This window comes from Bidens hawaiensis, unplaced genomic scaffold, assembly GCF_021521415.1.
Source record: "Bidens hawaiensis isolate Kalapana, Puna unplaced genomic scaffold, B.hawaiensis_p1.1 tig00020770_1, whole genome shotgun sequence".
Lineage (NCBI taxonomy): Eukaryota > Viridiplantae > Streptophyta > Magnoliopsida > Asterales > Asteraceae > Bidens > Bidens hawaiensis.
The window spans coordinates 62,145-83,052 of NW_027493193.1; the positions used below are offsets into that span (position 1 = coordinate 62,145).

The 20,908-nt window shown below is 36.3% G+C and overlaps 1 protein-coding gene across 1 annotated transcript; it reads right to left on the reverse strand.

Annotated features, from left to right (window-relative positions):
• Positions 1-19,888: 19,888 nt before the first annotated feature.
• On the reverse strand, positions 19,889-20,812 carry LOC143561682 (uncharacterized). Its single transcript, XM_077049689.1, has one exon. It carries the CDS (start codon positions 20,810-20,812, stop codon positions 19,889-19,891), a length of 924 nt encoding a protein of 307 aa, XP_076905804.1.
• Between the last annotated feature and the right edge of the window lie 96 nt (positions 20,813-20,908).

The following is a 20,908-nucleotide window of genomic DNA, read 5'->3' on the forward strand; positions in this document are numbered from 1 at the left end:
ATGATCTCAGGCTAAACCTGAATTTAGTAGAGGAAAGAAGGGAGATGGCCGCAAGTTGAGAGGTAGAGTACAAAAAGAAGATAGAAAAGTATTATAAATCCCATGTTAGGGAGGTCAAGTTTCAATGCATGAGATTTAGTTCTTTGGGAAAATGAGGCTAATCGATAAGAAGACAAGGGAAAATTGGGACCAGGTGGGAGGGCCCTTACCAAGTCATCTAGGAGGAAGAAAAAGGTTCGTATAATTGGTTTGCCCCTCAAGAGAAGAAGTCCCTTGAATTTGGAACTTCATGAAATTAAGAAAGTATTTTTCCTACGCAACCCCCCCCCCCCTAGGGAAAGAAAACGCGTTATGGATGAAGCAAAGCTCGTTTTTGGTAATACTTCACGCGATTTTGTGATGAAAGTTAGAAGGTTCGATCATGACCTCTCCGAGAGGAAAACCACACGTTACAACAAATTTGAACAGTTTTTTTTGTAATCCCAAGTGTAATGTGTTTTGGTCAATAAAATGTTGATGATTTGAGTATTCTTACTTGAAAAATGAAAAACAACATATTTGCTTTTTATGATTCACTTGGGGTTCCAATAATATAAAAATGTATTTTAAGATTCCTTCGCTCACTAAAGTATTAGTATTATATTAACGCTAAAACCGATTATCATCAACATGTTTATAATTATCGTTTTGGTATTGAGATTTTTTTCAGGAGAAGCAGTCAGGCCGCTGACACGCCATTAAGACAAAGTTCCCTCCTAGTAACATTAGGGGTGGACACACAGTAAAGGGTCATCACAATGAATTTCTTGGTAATAGCAATGGACTCTCAATACAATGTCATACTTGCCCGAGCAGTACTGGATGCTCTCGATGTTGTGATCTCCAATGTGCACTTTGCATTATGGCTCTTTGTCACACCCCGAAAACCTTAATCATGGCAGCGGAAGACTTTAACTAAGTCATTCAGGTCGTGACAGATGCCGATAGCCAATCATAATAAAATGCAATATTTTAATAATAAAAGTTGACTTTTATTTAATAAAAAAGTAATCTTTTATTACATGATCAGAGTTTACACGTGCTACCCGCACAGTTTATTACATTTCCGGTTTCCAGGTTATTCAAACACACTTCCTACTCTTTTTACATGTCTCCTCGAAGCCATTATTTACCTGAAACGCATATTAAAATAAACGTCAACACGAATGTTGGTGAGTTCTCTTTATATATATATACACCATAAGCAACGACAATATTCTTTTTTTACCGTTATTATAACATGGTAATTATATCTTAAAAAATTCATAGTAATTAAACTTGCCATGAAAACGAAGAATTTTATCTTTTAAATAAATTGTACTATTGTAGACTAGCAAGGAATACAACAAGGGTATGACTATCAAAATTGATAACTCGATACATACCATACTCAAAATATTGCCACTTTTAACCCAACGCGATTAGAAGTGGGGGGCGTCACCACAATATATTTACCCCTTATTAATTCGGTTAAAAGTTATTTAACTAATTGTTGACTCATCTCACTTTTTACACGGTTTGTAAAATAAAATACTTTTTAAAAACTCCAATAAATTCGATAAAAGAATATGCTTTTCCCCCAAAACACAATAAAAACATTTCATTAAAAATGAGGGGTTTTTAGAAAATTCACTGTCGAGGCTATTTCGTCCAAAAAATCGCGTGCCCTATGTACACGCTTGTTAATAAAACTTGGTTTGAGTTGATAAAAATCTTTTAGTTGTTATTCTTAGTCTAATGACCACACAAGCACATAAGCAAATAATTTCCTAACAAGTTATCAAGTAAGTATATTTCGGTTTCGTTAACTATTGTCTTAATAACTAAATTTTTTAACAAATAAAGTAAATATATAATTATGATGAAATATTAAAGTTTCACTTGCTGAAAAGTTATAAAAAATATTTAATTATTAATTTTAACGAATTTTGTTGGTTTTACGTTTAAAAACGAACCGGCCAACTTTTCGTATAAAATATAAATTTAAATCTTTAAAAATACTTGTTACATATATATTAGTTAAGTTTTTAGAAGTTATTTTACAAAAAACATATTATTTTTCATTTTAGTTAATATTTTCTCAAAATAACAACTTTTAACGTTTTCGTGTCGGTTTTCGCGACACGAACCGTTTAGGACCAAGTTTTGTTATCTTGTCCTCTTCTAATATATTAAGTTATGTTATATATGAGTAATTTACAATTTTAGGGGTTGTTCGAAAAAGTGCCTAGTTGTTGTGTCGGTTTGTGTAAAAGACGATTTCTCGACTGTTAAAGTTACTGACGAGTAAAATAAATCAAATAAGTTCACACCAATCATCTCATGAACTAAATATAAATATTATAACATATAATTTATTATTATTTCCAAATTTGATCACATAATCTCATATAGCACATTTCAATCAATTTAGACTCCTTATTCATAATTTATGTTTACTAATAATGATAACAATCAACTTATCAACAAATAATATATCAAACATCATCATAACATCCAAACGTTAAGATATTTATCATTGTTATGATCTTTACAATAAGTCAAACTTGTACTTTTCAACTATATTCCATATTCATTTTTAGGATGTTCTAACATGCATGCCTAATCATGTTTGTTCATTTTAAATCAATTAAACAATCACATGATCATTTCTATCATTTTCATATCATAAAATCATCTCATCATCCATGTAAAAGTTCAAGAATTTCATCATTAACTAATCAACTTATGAATTTCCTAAGTGTTCAATCAACAAATTTCCTATTATATTAACTTTTAATTTTTAATAATTCAATCTAATCCAAACTCACAATTATGATCAAGTATGATTTTTGTTTATCTCATTCAATTAGTTTGACAAGGTTTCATGCAACCTATTATTCTATTTATATTTTGATTATTCTATTATTCAAGTTACAAAGTTTCTATTTCTAGCAAGTAGGTGACAAATCATCTACATAATAATCCAATAGGTACTTTGATGATGTATTCTATCCTAATTCAAATAAGTAACTCATTATCTATCAAAATCATATATGTTAAGTATTCATATAACAATCAAAGAGTCAACAATGCATCCAATAAAGTTTTCTTATTTAGCAATTTAGAAATTTTCAATAATCATATTCAAGTATTGTCTTTCAAGTTAATATATTATGAATCGTCTAACATGCAACCTATCCTCAATCTTAATCAATATCATTTTCCAACTTCATCAATCATCAACAATTATCAATTTATCTAAGTAATCCAAAAATCCCTAAATTGCAAATTATCGCAAAATGATGAACAAGTTCTTGCTATATTCAATTTCAATACTAGAAATTCAATAAATCATGTTCATATTATTACTCTTATTGATCATTGATTATATAATATCCATCCTAACATCAAACTCAATCACCAATTTCATCCATAATTTTACCTAAATATCCAATATCCTAACAATACTTTCAATCAATCTCAATAATCCAAATATGATCTTCAAGATGAATGAATGTATGCATGTATAGGTGGGTTCAACACTTCCTCTTACACATGCATGTATACACATGGCTCAAATACACACACATGCATCCATAATTTCCAATCTCTAAGAACTATCTCAACCCAAGAACACATAATCTAATCTATTCAATCATAGGAAATCAACTTATGACTATAACTTACTTGGGTTTTTGAAGATCTTAATATGAAGAAATGGATGAGATGGATGTGTGTGGTACCTTATTCCTCTTAATTTCCTCCTAGAAGCCTAACACCACCTTGATCTTGATCTAACTTGATTATGCGATATGATTTGAATTTGAATTTGTGGATGAGTGTAATGTGTGTGTGCCGTAATATAGAGAGAGTAAGAAAGGAGTAGGATTGATGAGTAAGATATTAGTGGGTAATGTCGATTAGATAGATTACTTTCAACTCATTAAGGCTAGAATTAGGAGGTAATCGTTGGATGGGCGAGTTGGTGGCTGGTTATTGGATGAAGAAGAGGTGGAGAGGTGAGGTGAGGTGGCAAGGGCGGGCCGACCAATGGGGGGGGGGGTGGGGGTGGGGGGTTGAAGGTGAAGGGGTGGGTTATATTATAACTAGTTTGGTGAATTGGTTTAACGTGTTGCGAGTTTTGGATAATTAATCGGATCTCGTTTTTAAAAATTTTGTCAGACATTGAATTGTTGCGTTTTAACAAGATTATCAAAGTGATAAAATCCCTATTTTATCAAAAACGCAGCGGATATAAAAGTTTTAAATCTTGTTAATATGATATGTATAAAACCAATTTTAAACATGCAAAACCCAAACCCGGATCCAAATACGAATTACACACTATCAAATACATGCATGTCACTATAAGTCCATGCATGTTACTACTACCTTTCAATATGACAAAACCGGGTGAAAGAGATGATGATTGAAAGGTAAGAACTTGAATATGGAAGCTCCTCAAGCTAGCATACCCCAAGCTTCAACAACACACCACTTCTAGCTAGGATTTGCACTTGAAATTTTCTTCTTCTTTTCTTATGTTGGATGAAAATACCCAAGAGAGGAAGAGAGAAAAGTTTACTTGGAAATTATGTGTGTTATGAAAGAATGAAAGAGAAAGACTTGGTTTTATTTAAATGCATCTTTCTCTCCACCAATAATAACCATTGCATGTCTCCACTCACCTTGCATGTCTCCACTCAAACATATAATAATATTACATTTGAAAGAGTTATTATCTTTTTCTTTTATAAAACTTTAAACATATATATATATATATCCATACATATATACTTTTATAAGTTTATAACTTATAACTTATAAAACCTATTATATGTTAAGAGACATGCTTGGTTATTATTATTCACATATTGTTATTTAACCAACTTAAATAACACCATGTAATGTTGTTTCATAAAACATAAATCATCCATATGATTTGTTTATTACATAAGTACATTTTATTTAGAAACCCCTTTCCAAATAATTCAAGTGTTAATATTCATTTGTTATGATCACAACATATATGAACGAATATTATCGGTGTTTGTCTAGCTTGTTATTGGGTATGACTCGACTTGGATCATAACGTACTAGCCACATCAATTTAATATGTCTCTTGGGCAGACCGAGTCCAACAATCTCCCACTTGCACAAGATACATAGAAGATTGATGCAAGTAGCAAATACCGTCTAACTACGGTTTACTACCCCTAATACGTATGACGAAGTGCCATTCAATAACATCATCCCTTTCAATTCCCATACTTGAAAATGATTTAGGTGAAACTATCATTTATCCTTTTGCCACAAATGTCATGTTAAATCCAGAGACACAGAGTGATCATTCTCTGTTGATTTAACTTGTCAGGCCTTAGACATTTAACTCTCAACGAATAAGAGGGACAAATCGTATATTGACTACATACGTCTCTCACTATCACCTTGTACTATACTTGAGCTTAGCCTTATGTACTGACATATTTCAGAGCAGCGAAGAACTAAGTCAAAGCATAATAGTCGATGAATATCAAGACCCAATATGTATCTCAGGTCGGAGGATACTATGAAGTTCGCCTTTACTCAAATTTACTTATGATCACAAATCCCAAGGATTCCATGCAGTAAAATTGAGAGCGGGTCAGTCCAATATTTATCCCATAAATATCTATGAACCTTGGCAACAACCCTTTGCTATATTCATACCTCATGAATATCTACTAATCCAAGTTCATAATAGTCTTACTTTCACATTTGTTCCCACAAATATGAACGACTACGGACGTTTAGAATAATTCAAATTATTCACGGATTTAAACATACTAAAATGGAACATAACTCAAGAACATGACCATAACCAAAACCATATGATTGAGTTAAAATAAAATTGTTCCAATATCCAAATACAAATTTTGATCAAATCCAATCACTAGAATATCGAAGTCCTAAGGCGCAAGTATGACTCTCATGCTTCGGCCTTTCAAAGAGTTTCGTGAGTGGGTCCGCAATGTTTTGATCAGTGTGAACTCTGCGAATACATATCTTTCCCTTTTCAACTTCATCCCTTATGTAGTTGAATCTCCGCTCAATGTGCCTAGTCTTTTGATGTGCGTGGGGTTCCTTGATTTGAGCAATCGCACCCTCGTTGTCACAAAAGATCTCTAGAGGGTCCTGAATGGTACGAACCACTCCTAGATCGGTAATGAACTTTCTAATCCATGCAGCTTCTTGAGCTGCCAGGGAGGCGGCAATGTATTCAGATTCAGTGGTGGATAAAGCTACCACGTCTTGTTTTGCACTCTTCCATGAGACAGCACCACCATTGAGAACGAAAACGTATCCCGATTGTGATCGAGAATCATCTCGATCAGTTTGGAAACTCGCATCAGTGTAACCCTTTACAACGAGTTCCTCCTCACCAGAGCCATATATTAGAAACATATCCTTAGTCCTTCTAAGGTATTTCAATATGCTCTTAACAGCCATCCAATGGCTAGTTACCGGATTTTGTTGGTATCGACTTGTCATGCTCAAGGCGCATGACACATCCGGTCTAGTGCAAATCATGGCATACATGATGGATCCTATAGCAGATGCATATGGGATACCCCTCATTTTGTCTTGCTCATCCTTTGAGCTTGGACATTGGGAAGCACTCAACATCGTTCCTCTTTGAATAGGTACCAAACCTTTCTTAGAGTTTTCCATCTTGAACCTTTTCAAGATCTTGTCAATGTATGCACTTTGATTCAAACCTATCAACCGCCTTGATCTATCCCTATAGATTCATATTCCCAGAATATATGCGGCTTCACCAACATCCTTTATGGAAAAACAGCTTCCAAGCCAGGCTTTCACACCTTCCAAGGTTGGAATGTCATTTCCAAACAGTAATATGTCATCGACATATAATACCAGAAAGGTTATGATGCTCCCATTAGCTTTCTTATACACACAAGCTTCATCAGCGTTTTTGATGAATCCAAAATTCTTAACTTCATCATCAAAACGGTGATTACAACTTCTGGATGCTTGTTTCAATCCATAGATTAATTTCTTCAACTTGCATACTTTGTTAGGATGTTGTGGATCGACAAAACCTTCAGGCTGAACCATATAAACATCTTCATTAAGATGCCCATTTAGAAAAGCAGTTTTGACATCCATTTGCCATATCTCATAGTCATAATATGCGGCTATGGCAAACAATATCCCTATAGACTTTAGCATCGCCACGGGCGAGAAAGTTTCATCATAATCAACCCCTTGAGTTTGAGTGAAACCCTTTGCTACAAGTCTAGCTTTATAAGTATCCAAGTTTCCATGCATATCAGTTTTCTTATTAAAAACCCACTTACTTCTAACCAGCTTGGAATTTAGAGGTGGAGCAACCAAGTCCCATACTTGATTGTCATGCATGGATTGCATCTCAACATTCATGGCTTCTAGCCATTTGTCACAATCAGATTGCGACATTGCATCTCAGTATGTGGTGGGTTCATCCGAATCAACCACGTAGCATCCATCCATGAAAAATCCATATCTCTCAGGTGGGGTGCTAACTCTACCAGATTTGCGAATGTTTTGTGTGTTTTGATCAACCATTTGATCATCCTCAACAACCTCTTGTTGATTGCTAGTGTCAACCAAACGTGTATCAGCTTGTAGTTCTCGATCCTCTTCGAGTTCTACAGTTCTATCAGTTCCTTCCATAAGGAACCTTCTTTCCAAGAACTTAGCCTTTCGAGCTATAAACACTTTATGCTCGCTTGGATTGTAGAAATAATATCCCATCGAATCCGTGGGATATCCTACAAATATACACTTAGTGGATCGACATTCAAGTTTGTCAGGGGTGTAGATCTTAACATAAGCCTCACAACCCCATACCTTTAAATATGAAAATTTTGGAGCCTTTCCATACCATATTTCAAAATGTGTCCTATCCACTTTCTTGGTTGGTGCCATATTTAAAATATGGGCAGCAGAGATCACAGCGAAACCCCAAAATGATAGAGGTAATGAGCTTCTAGCCATCATGGATCGAACCATGTCCAATAAAGTTCGATTCCTCCTTTCGGACACACCATTATGTTGTGGTGTTCCAGGTGGAGTAAGTTGTGAGACAATCCCACAACTCCTAAGATGTTCTAGAAACGCATCATTGAGGTATTCACCTCCTCTATCGGAACGTAGTACTTTGATTGTTTTGTTGAGTTGATTTTGTACTTTATTTTGGAAGACTTTGAACATTTCAAAGGCCTCATTTTTGTGTCTTAACAAGAACACATACCCATAGCGACTATAATCGTCGGTAAAGTTAATGAAGTATCTTTCACCATTTCTTGTCATTGTCCTAAAAGGTCCACATACATCCGAATGTATGATACCTAATAAGTCTTTCGCCCTTTCATTTGTTCCATTAAAGGGTTCTTTGGTCATCTTTCCCAATAAACAAGATTCACATTCATCAAATGAATCAACATTTGATTTCAAAAGACCATTCTTTCGAAGTGTATGAATACGATTCTTGTTTAGTGACCAAGAAGACAATGCCAAAGAAAAGTATTACTCAAATCCATTTTGAGTCTTTTGGTGTTAGCTTGGTACAACGAGTTATCAATGTACGAGTCATCATGAATTAATTCATAAATGCCATAAAACGGCATCGCTTTAAAATAAAAGACATTATCTATGAAAACATAAATACCATTATCAACAAACTTAAAGTCATAACCAGATTGTCTTAATACAGAAACAGAGATAATATTCCTAGTCAAACTAGGGGAATATAAAATGTTTTTCAAAACAATTTCCAAACCATTTGGAAGCTTTAAAACATAATCTCCTCGGGCTTGGACGTCAACCTTTGCTCCATTGCCCATGAAGAGGCTTATATCTTCTTTCTTCACCTCATTTCTTCTTTTGAACCCCTGCAATGAATTGCATATGTGAGTTCCACATCCGGTATCCAATACCCATGTGTTAGAAGAAATAATATTAAGATCAATGTGAATCATGAAAGTTGTACCTGAGGTTTGCCCCGCATCCCTCTTAGCTTTCAACTCCTTGAGATAGGTCGGACAGTTTCTCTTCCAATGACCTATCTCACCACAACCAAAGCATGGATCCTCAGCGCTAACCTTTAGCTTCTTTGGCTTTGGCTCCGCCTTTGCCTTTCCCTTGAACCCCTTCTTGACTTGCCCCTTACCAACGGAAACCTTTGCTTTTGGTTCCGAGTGATGCCTTTTCTTTGAGCCACCCTCATTGATCGCAAGAACGGGTAAAACCTTTTTACCCATGCCGACCTCGGCTGTCTTAAGCATTGCGTGAAGCTCACCAATGCTTTTGTCCCATCCATTCATGTTGTAGTTCATGACGAATGTCTCAAACCTTTTAGTTAAGCCATTTAGGATTAAATCCGTGGCTAACTCTTTTGAGACGGGACAGTTAAGCCGTTCAAGTCGATCAATGTGGCTCTTCATCTTAAGTACATAAGATGAAACAGATTGGGTTTCTTCCATATGACATGCATGAAGCGCTCGAACCGTTTCGAATCGCTCAACCCGAGCTTGAGTAAGGAACATTTCCTTAAGTTGGGTTATCATGTCATACGCCCCATGATTCTCGAAATCCTTTTGGATCTCGGGAATCATTGTTCCCAACATGAGGTAAGAAACTTGCACCGAATCCTCGGTGTATTTTAACCAATCCGCATAGGCATCCAAGTTATTGACATCGGGTTCATCGGGAATAGGATCGTCTAAAATATAAGACTTCTTTTCTTGCTTGAGAACAATTCTCAAGTTTCGATACCAATCCATGAAGTTGTTAAAGTTTAGACGATCCTTATCCAGAATGGATCTTAGTGATAGATTATGCACGTGTGGGATAATTGCGTTCGGTGCGTTGTTTGCGGCCATCTAAAAGAATTTTAACAAAGTTCAAATTAGTATTTTCGATATTAATAAAATTTTAATCTTTAATACCCTTTAAATGTCTCCAATTGATTAAAATCTAGAACCCAACATTTCATTCAAATAGTAGTTAGGTGACCTTTATCCTACTATTCGAATTAACAAGGTAGTCAACGTTTGACAATTGCAACCCTTTGCAACTTCTAGTTTTATGGGATCGGTTAAACATCATATGTTTAGTTGGTATGTTAAATCCCATCAACACCTTTGAACGCCATGTTAAGGTGATCCTATAGTCATGGTTTCAAATCAAGTCGTCCTACTTATACACACGTGTGAGTTTACTCATACAAGTGGTTAGGTGATCCTAATGCCAAAAGTACTTGTAAAATCACCTTAAGATCACAAGTTTTCTTAAAAGTGCTTAGGTGATCCTAACTCACTTTCAAGTCTACAAGTGACTTAAGTGTCATATAAAAGGATGGTGTTTAACTTGTTTTTAAAAAGGGATTTTAGTTTTCTAAATTCTAGATTGGAAAACTATTTATTGTACCTTTCATTTGCATGCATTCAAATGTATGGTACTTAGTTGAAAAACCCATTTTCAAAGTTCCAATTAATAAAACCCATTTTTATTATGAAATCATTAGTTATTAATAAAACCAATTTTTATTACCTAACGATTTCTAAGGAACTAATTTTATGCTAGTTGATTTTAAGTTGTTAAGCAAACCATATTACAAATAATAAGTAAATCAACCATGCAAGCATAAAATATACACAACCACAAGTTCATAACCATAGCCTCCTAATATTGACCACACTTGTTGACCGAAGACAAGTGTGTCAAAAAGTCTCTCCTAAGGGACCCAAAAGAACATGCACTTGTGTCGGTGAACTCCCACTTGATTCCGCATCCATATGCTCCAAGTGTTTACTCCCGGTGTTGTGGTCTTCATCATTTTATTTGGGCTTCCATCCATGCATCTTCTTTTACAAAATATATCCTAATACATTTTTCTAGTAAAAGAAATACATCTAATCTACTTATTATTACAAGCCATATGAATGAATAAATAGATTACAAACCCAAATAAATATTACAACCAAATCGAATGAACAAACAACCAACACAATCATTCAACCAAACACAAGGCCATGGCTAGGTTATGAACATCTATTACACATCCAAATATGCAATAATACAAGACCAAAATGGTTCCCCTTTTTGCCTCAAAACTTTCGGCCAAAGCTTAAGCAAACCGAAAGTTTCGGGTTTTGTCCAAACAAACTAAACAATCATCCAAATGACTTGGTTTTTCAAGATTACCACATGCATGTAAAGTATAACCTTGAAAAACCATGGAGTAACCAAAACCCCAAAAAGTTTCGGCCAAATGGTGAAACCCACCATAAACCCGAAAAATTTTGGGTCTAATGAAGCATGCATTCGTATAAGCGGCTCTTTATGCCATTGTTGGGTTTTAACAAGATTATCAAAGTGATAAAATCCCTATTTTATCAAAAATGCAGCGGATATAAAAGTTTTAAATCTTGTTAATATGATATGTATAAAACCAATTTTAAACATGCAAAACCCAAACCCGGATCCAAATACGAATTACACACTATCAAATACATGCATGTCACTATAAGTCCATGCATGTTACTACTACCTTTCAATATGACAAAACCGGGTGAAAGAGATGATGATTGAAAGGTAAGAACTTGAATATGGAAGCTCCTCAAGCTAGCATACCCCAAGCTTCAACAACACACCACTTCTAGCTAGGATTTGCACTTGAAATTTTCTTCTTATTTTCTTATGTTGGATGAAAATACCCAAGAGAGGAAGAGAGAAAAGTTTACTTGGAAATTATGTGTGTTATGAAAGAATGAAAGAGAAAGACTTGGTTTTATTTAAAGACATCTTTCTCTCCACCAATAATAACCATTGCATGTCTCCACTCAAACATATAATAATATTACATTTGAAAGAGTTATTATCTTTTTTTCTTTTATAAAACTTTAAACATATATATATATATATCCATATATATATACTTTTATAAGTTTATAACTTATAACTTATAACTTATAAAACCAATTATATGTTAAGAGACATGCTTGGTTATTATTATTCACATATTGTTATTTAACCAACTTAAATAACACTATGTAATGTTCTTTCATAAAACATAAATCATCCATATGATTTGTTTATTACACAAGTACATTTTATTTAGAAACCCCTTTCCAAATAACTCAAGTGTTAATATTCATTTGTTATGATCACATCATATATGAATGAATATTATCGGTGTTTGTCTAGCTTGTTATTGGGTATGACCCGACTTGGATCATAACGTACTAGCCACATCAATTTAATATGTCTCTTGGGCAGACCGAGTCCAACATGAATGAAATCAAATTCCTGACAATATAGACTATAGAAACATTCTTCTGAAAATAATTTGTGTCGGATCCTTTCAGTGTCCTGTACTGGCTTTCATTTACTTATTTTTCAGTTTTTGCGATTTAAGCCTTCAAAAATTATGTTTATACATTATCTCTAATGTTTTAACATATATTTTTAAATTTTTGGGGGCCATTTAATCATATAAAGGATTTATTTATTTTCTGCCTCGCTGCCCGAGGTTATTCCAAACCATTCTCGTTACGTGGAAAAAATTCGGACTTTTTGTTGACTTTGCAAGATTTTGGATCTTAATAAGGAAAGATTTTATTCATATAATGATATTTATTGCAAATCATGATTACATTAGCGATAAATACTTGCCAAATGTTAAATTCTCCTTTCATTTCAGAAATTTCGTCCCGAAATTTCGGAATTGTCACTAGCTTCAGATTCTACAGGAAGCATATGAGGATATTTCTGTTTCATCTGGTCTTGTTGTTCCTAGGTGAACTTAGGTTCTAGCCTTGAAGTCCAACAGACTTTGACTAGTTTGATTCAATTTTGTCTTAGCTTTTGTATTTTCCAGTCCATGACCTCTACAGGTTCTTCAACCGGATCGAAGCTTATTGTCAACTCGAATATCCTCAACAGGAACGACCAGTGATTCATCGGATAAGCACTTCTTCAAATTAGATACGTGGAACACATCTTCCGCTTAGCTCTGAAGGCAATTCGAGTCGATATGCCACTGGACCAACTTGATCGGTGATTTTGAACGGTCCAACATATCGGGACTCAATTTTCCTCTTTTTCCGAATCTAATCACTCCTTTCCATGGTGAGAGTTTTAATAGTACGTGGTCTCCTACTTGGCATTCCAATGGTCTCCTGCGATTGTCGGCATAACTCTTCTGTCGATCTACTACAACCCTCAACCTGTTTTTGATCTGGAAGACCCTACAGCGGTGGTCTCCCGAACAATTTCAGGTCCTATCAGTTGTTTTTCTCCAATTTCGGCTCAACAAAGAGGGGATCGACATTTCCTCCCGTATAAAGCTTCAAACGGTGCAACTTTAATACTATAGTGGTAGTTGTTATTATAGGAGAATTCAGCTATCGGTAAATGGGTATCCCAACTCTTGTCGAAATCTAGAACACATGCTCGCAACATATCTTCCAACGTTTGGATGGTTCTTTCTCTTTGACCATTGATTTGAGGGTGGTAATCGGTGCTCATGTCCAAACGTGTGCCTAAGGATTCGTGAAGGGATTTCCAAAATCAAGAAACGAAACGACCGTCTTTGTCAGAGATAATTGAAACGGGTACACCATGTTTGGTTACAATCTCTTTCAGATAAAGTCGAGTTAATTTCTTAAAGCTATCATTCTCACGGATGGGAATGAAGTGAGCAAATTTTTTCAATCGATCCACGATAACCCAAATGGAATCATGGTTACTAGGGGTGGTTGGTAGTTTGGTCACAAAATCCATGGTAATATTTTCCCATTTCCATTGTGGAATCTTAGGCTGCTGTAACGATCCAGATGGTTTTTGGTGTTCAGCTGTCACTTTTGAACATGTCAGACATTTGCTTACATAAATGCTATATCTCCTTTCATATTTGTCCACCAATAAAATAAAATTCTTGGAGATCTTTGTACATCTTGGTTGATCCTGGGTGAATCGAGTATTTGGATTTATGCACTTCATCCAATACTAGGTTTCGCAAATTCCCATATCGTGGTACCCAAACTTGGTCGATCAAGTATAGTGCACATCAGATTTTGTTATGAATTCACACTCAAGACCTCGCAATTTCTCGGCTTTTATGTTCCGAGGTTTTAATGCTTCTCGTTGTGCGTCGCGGAGTCGAGTGGTAAGATTTGTTTGAATTGTCAGTCCCAATGCATGGACACGAAGTGGTATTTCTCTTTCTTTTCTACCTAAGGCATCGGCTACAACATTTTCTTCACCGGGGTGGTAGCGAATGTTGCAATCACAGTAATTGAGTAGCTCTACTCACCTTCGTTGTCTCATATTAAGATCTTATTAATCAAATATATGTTGGAGACTTTTGTGGTCAATGAAGATCGTGCATTTGGTGCCATAGAGGTAATGTCTCCATATTTTGAGAGCAAACACCACAGCTCCTAATTCTAGATCGTGGGTTGTGTAATTGTTTTCATGCACCTTGAGTTGTCGTGATGCATAGGCTATCACTTTATCTCATTGCATAAGCACGCATCCGAGTCCTAGTCATAAAATATCACAATAAATTACGAATCCATCTGTACCTTCCGGAAGTGATAGGATTGGTGCACTACACAACTTTTGTTTAAGTAGTTGGAAAGCTTCTTCCTGTTTCTTAGTCCAATCATACTTCTTCTTAAAGTTACCAAAAGTTAACCCGGACTTCACCATTTAAAACATGGACCATCCATCCGGGTTAAAGTAAGTTGTTACTAACAGTTTAACTGAGTGCAGGAAACTAAAAGTCAGGGGCACCAAAGGCTTCATCCACACAAACAGAGGATCCATCCACCTTTGCTACCCCTTGAAATTGTCTTAAGGATCACTGATCCTTCAACCTAATTACTATTATCCATTACAAACCATTATCCATGAAAACATAACTAAAGAAAAATAAATAAAAACAGGCTCTGGCCTTGTCTTTGATATCCTTCATCGCCCGTTCAAGCAGCCTCTTCACCGTCTGCTGCACCCTTTCCTTCTTCAGTCTCCACCACCTCCTTTGTTCCGCTGGTTCCAGCTTCATTTCCATCCATCATCTCCACATCCTCTTCACCACCAAGAGCCACCAGAGCCACTTTCCACTTCTTCACATCCCAAGCAGCTTTGTCAAAAGCAGGATCACTGGCTTCCATCGACATCTTGATCCTGGCCTGTAGCACCGACCTTGCAGCCCACATCTTTGCTTCCTCAGTAGCCTGCTTCACTTCTTCTTGGTGTTGGGCTTCTGTGGTGGATAACTGATCCTCCAATCGCTTCTTGTCTTTGGTGAGCTGGGCCATGGCTTTATCCTTTGCGACCGCTGCACTTCCCATCCCCGAAATGCTATCATTCATCTGGCTCACAATCTTGTCATAGTGATCTTTTCAAGCATTCACAGCCTATGACCAACAATTATGTAAAAGTTAGAAGCATTTTGGATCCTCAAATTTAAGATATCAAGATAGAGGATACTTACGGTAAGGATCATGTCGAAGTGAGTCTCGGGCTCTGAAGATCTCTTTCTCTTGGAAGCTGCTGACTTGCCCTGGTAGTTGTGGTCCTTGGGTCGGAAGCGGTAGCTACCTTCAAAGCTTCCTTCTTGGTAGTTTGAGGAGTGATCATGCTATCGATATCCTCCAACGAAAACTTGATGGCGGACTTCTGAGATTTCTGAGCACCTGTAGGAAAAAATCAACAGCTAAAAATTCTATTTTATTTTATTTAATTTATATATAGAAATCTTACTTGACATGTCGGAATCTGAAGAGATGTCATAGAAAGCCTCAACGAATCTGGCTTGGAAGATTCTGACCTTGGAATCCAGAGCAAGAAATCTCTTTGCTTTTTCTTCAGTTCCAGGTAGCTTGGCCAGGGAAGCAAAGTTCTCAACTGCAAACAAGAAAAAAGATTGAGATTATATCGGTTATAACGAATTGTTTCTCTGTTAAGGATTCGGGATCCTACCCTTCTTAACCCAAGTTAGATGTAAATCAGCCCCACCAGGTATGGAATTTCGGTTCACAAAAAAGAACTGATTCCTCCAAAAAGAATCGTTCAAGGTTACTTATGAAATCAGATTGGGTTGACGAGGCTTAGACTTCAGCAAAAATCGGTTCGAACCGTGGGTAGTTAGGGTATAAAGATGAGACAACTCTTGGACGCCAAAATAGATCTTCTCTTCCTCAATGATTCTTTCGATGGTGCCTAAAACTCTCCAAGTCATGGGCATGGCCTGAATATAAGACAGGCCGGTGGATTCGAAGAAACTTTGAGTGAAAGGAGGAAACGGGTATGTATAGCCAATGAGGAAAGGGCAAGCCGGAAAACATACCCAAGTCTGTGAATAAACGTCACATCGGATTGTAGAATCGTATGGTCGGAAAACGTTTACCGGTGGAAACAGTGGCCGGAATTCGTCGATCTCGAGGTCGGTGAACTTACAGATCTGCATAGATGGATTGGCGATGAGGTTCTGAGGTTGCATCTCCATCAAATCGGAGTCATTGGATTGGTCGGAGTGTTTGGAGGGAGAAGAAGAAGAAGCGACAGACATGTTTCAGAATAATATAATAAGGAAAAAAGAGGAAGAAGGATACCTGAATAGTTGCCAAGATACGTGGTTATAAAGAATTGAAGGCATCACATATACAGGCGGCGACGGACAAGGGTTTTAGATGATAACTATTACTGACAACCGTCTAATCGATTTATCTTTTGCAGGATTCAAATTTCAAAATGACAGCTGTATTGCATAAACACCCGCCATTGTGGGGGCAATTGTTAGGGCATAGAAATTATGCAAAGGATCCTCTATCCTTGAATAGTTTATGGATCACTTATCCTTGTGATATGTTCCAGATTATAAAGGATCAAGGATTCTTGGTATTATCTGTTTACTAATAATTGTGTTTGAATGGTGTTATGTTTGATAGATATAACAGCCGGAAGACTAAGTCATCCTATTCTTGCGCTAGTTGACGACTCCCGCACGTGGTCAAGAGATAGGAAACGGCTAGTGGAGAAGATGGTGTAATTATAGGAAAGATAGTTAGTTATGATTTTGTATATAAACGAGTTATTAATCAACTAGGAACACACGCACTGATTAGCTTACACTCGCATACACTAGCTCATAGTTTTCTGTAATCACACACACATAGCTTTATTGTATTCGTTGATCATAAACTCCACCCATTGTAACCCGATTTTGATATTAATAAAGTGGTGATAGATGATTTTTCATCACCTGGGGTTTTTTTCCTTTGATCTAATCAAGATCAAGGGTTTTTCCTCTCAACAAATCACGATGGTCATCTCTATTTTGTTCATATATTCGTTATTGTCACCTTAGCACTAAACCTCACAAAACTAATTTGTTCCATTATCCTTAGCCGATTTTTAACCAAAACAATTATAAGATTCTTCCTAATCCTTATAGTCTTCCCTTTGTTAGAGCCGTTAAACCATACACAATTGCCAGCTTTTCACTATGATACAACAACGGATCTTCCATCTGCTATCCTTCAGCATCACGCAACACAAAACTCGTATTCGGAACATAACCCACTTCCCTTAACCTCTGAACATATTGAACCAGCTTCCTTGTGATCTCATCTATTTTCGGATGTGAATGATCCCTTAACACAAATTAATGCATGAATCTTTTTTTCCACTTCAATCCAACTACACCTTGGTTCTTCCTCACATTGTTACCCTTCATCATCTTCCTCACGCATTCAGCATCTTCCCACCTGTTACTATTCACGTAAAATTGGGGGAGAGGGTGAGAACACCTAGGTCAACGGATCTGCACCCTCATTGGTGACAGACTTTGGTAGGTTTAAGAGGGTGGGGGATCGCAGGTGTTTGATGTTGAAGAGAGAAAATAGTGGAGGTTGGTTTATTTGGAATTAGAAATAAATGTAAAAATGTTTTACAAAATAAAAGGACGGATTTGTCCCTGACTTAACGTTAAAAAACTAACGAAGTTAGCAAAATAGACAACATTGGCGATAAATTTGAAACCTCAATGGTCCTACTACACAAAATAAACTATTTGGACGAAAATCGCATATTTAACCAAACCTCATGGACGATATTGACACTTTACTCATTATACAAAGAAATGGATAACGTGGTTTGCACTTTTAACTAGTCTTCACGGGTTGGTTCAAATAGTTTGGATCGTATCAAATACTCAGGAAGCCAGAGGGCTTCTTAGATGCCTCAATCAATGGCGGAGTCAAACAATAATAATCGACTAAATGGCGAAATCAAAAAAACTAAATCTGATTTGAGTTTGTCCAAAACTGAATTGGCTTGTCTCGGATTGCAGATTGACTTCTTTTGTCATTAAATAAAAGGATAAATTAGTTAACGAAATATCTAGATTAATAAGATATAAAGAATAAAAGCTAAATACTCGTTTTGTTAAGTACTTTTTAAATTCCTTAGAGGATATATTTTTTACCAAACACATCATATAAAAGATTCTACTTGTTGCTCTTTGTTTTAAACAACCGTAAGTACCCGCCCGCGTGATGTCGCAGAGTTTTATCGCCTATGTGAATACTTAAATATGTTACCGGTTCCAATGACCTGTACGTATACTGGTACTCAACAAGCGAAAAAGAAACACTTATATTGGAATGCAGATAAAAATACTAAATATCATAAGCAATTTATTTATTTCCCTTTAAAGGTAATAAAGTGGTTAAAAAATGAAAACGTGGAGATGGTTGTACCACATTCACATGCAGTATAAGTGAACACAGACTCGGTCTCCATTCAAAGACGACGACTTGTTGCGTCTTCGCTGTTTGAGGTCTCTGTTAATCTATAAAAGATGGTGTACTCAGGTGTCCACATGTTCATGGGGAAGTTGAACCAACTCATCAACTGCAACCACATGATTCAGCGACAACCCTGAAATTATATCGCAAAGGCCTCGGTTCCAGCTTCTCTTTCGCGGCCTCACCTCCATCGTTCAAACACTAGGTTCCATCGACCAACATCAGCACCTCGAGAAACTTATTGATCTGAAGAGAAGATTCATTTACACCGTAGAAGAGGCAGAGTATGTCGTTGATCGGTTTATGTCCGTTGTTTACATTAGGAATCTTGATTATGCTAGAAAATCATTTGAATATGTCAATAGGAATAATGGTATCCATACAGCTGATCTTGATGATGCTAGTAAATCATTTGAATCTGTCAATAGCAATAAAGTAGTCCATACAGCTGAGGACTTTCATCCCTCCCTAAATCTTGATAATGCTAGAAAATCATTTGAATTTGTCAATAGGAATAATGGACATTTGCTTACATCTTGGGACTTGGGTTGATCCCAACATCGCAGGAGATCATTCACATTTGTCCTCGATGTGTTTCTATCATGTGTTCACATCAGGAAAAATAGAAATCTTTATGATTCTGGGAGATCATTCACGTCTGCAGACGTTGTTGGCAAATCTCTTGGTGATCAAACAATTAAATATAATAACAAGAACACAATGATGAAACGAATTCTTATTGATATGAATATTTGTCTGATACAACAAACTGATCGATGGTTTGGGTATATAAACCCTACCAAGTGACGCGACGTTTCATCAGAAACGGTTATAACCTATTTACAATACTAACCCTAACATATTTACGATGACACTTTTAACCTAAACATACTTTAAATAAATAACATACAGACCCTTATAACTTATAATACAACTATTATTTTGTTTAACTTCAACACTCCCCCTTAAACTAAATATAGTTCAAGTGAGGTCTTCAATCTTCTTCAAAGTAGAGTTGGTTCCTTGTCCTCCTCTTGGATCAGATTCGCCTCCTCCTTCTTTTCCCATGTTGGACATTCATTTTTGTAATGCCCAAGTTCATGACACTTGTGACACCGTATGTGACGCTTGTCCTGTTGTACTCGACCATCGCCTCGACTTCTACCGGACCCCCGACCTTTTCCTTGGCCATGTCCAAAGCCCTCCCGATTTGAGCTCCCACAACCGCAATGCTCACACTTATGGTGTTTGCCCATTTCCTTTTCATTCATTTTAGTGAATAGAAGTTTACCTGACACGTCTTCCTCCTTAGGTTGCTTCTTAGTGCGTTCCTCGAAAGCCTTCAATCTCCCAACTGCTTCTTGGAACGGCATCGTATTAAGATTTGCAAACTGTTCGATCGCTGCTACTATCTGAATGTATTTTTCTGGTACAGACCCCAAAAGCTTTCGAACTAATCTTTTATCATCCAAAGTGTGCCCAAGACTACTTGCTTGTGATGCGATTTGACTAATCTTTCCGGCATAAACATCGAGTGATTCATTAACATTCATCTTTAATGATTCAAAATCTGACTCGAGTGTTTCAATGCGTGTTTGTTTAACTCTATCAACCCCCACATGTCGAACCTTTAATGCATCCCAAATATCTTTTGCTGAAGTAAGATTTGCAATTTGCAAAACCATATTTTCTGGAAGTGCTTGGTATAGAAATGCAGTCGCCATATTATTTTTCTTTTCATCCACTTCCGCTTCTGTTTCTGCACTTGGTTCCACTACTTCCCAAATTCCATGGACATTAAAAATTTCTCGAATCCTTACAGCCCAAATCGTGTAATTTGTGGAATTTAGAATTGGACATTGGAAAGTCATTGACGTTCCTCCTTCCTTAATCGCAACCGGTTCTTTGTTAGATGATTCGTCCCCCATCGTGCGTGTCTACTTTCTATTCTAAACTAATAAACCTTTCTACTAAAAACTTTCCTTATCTTCCTACAAGTACTAATCAACTATGATAAAACTTGT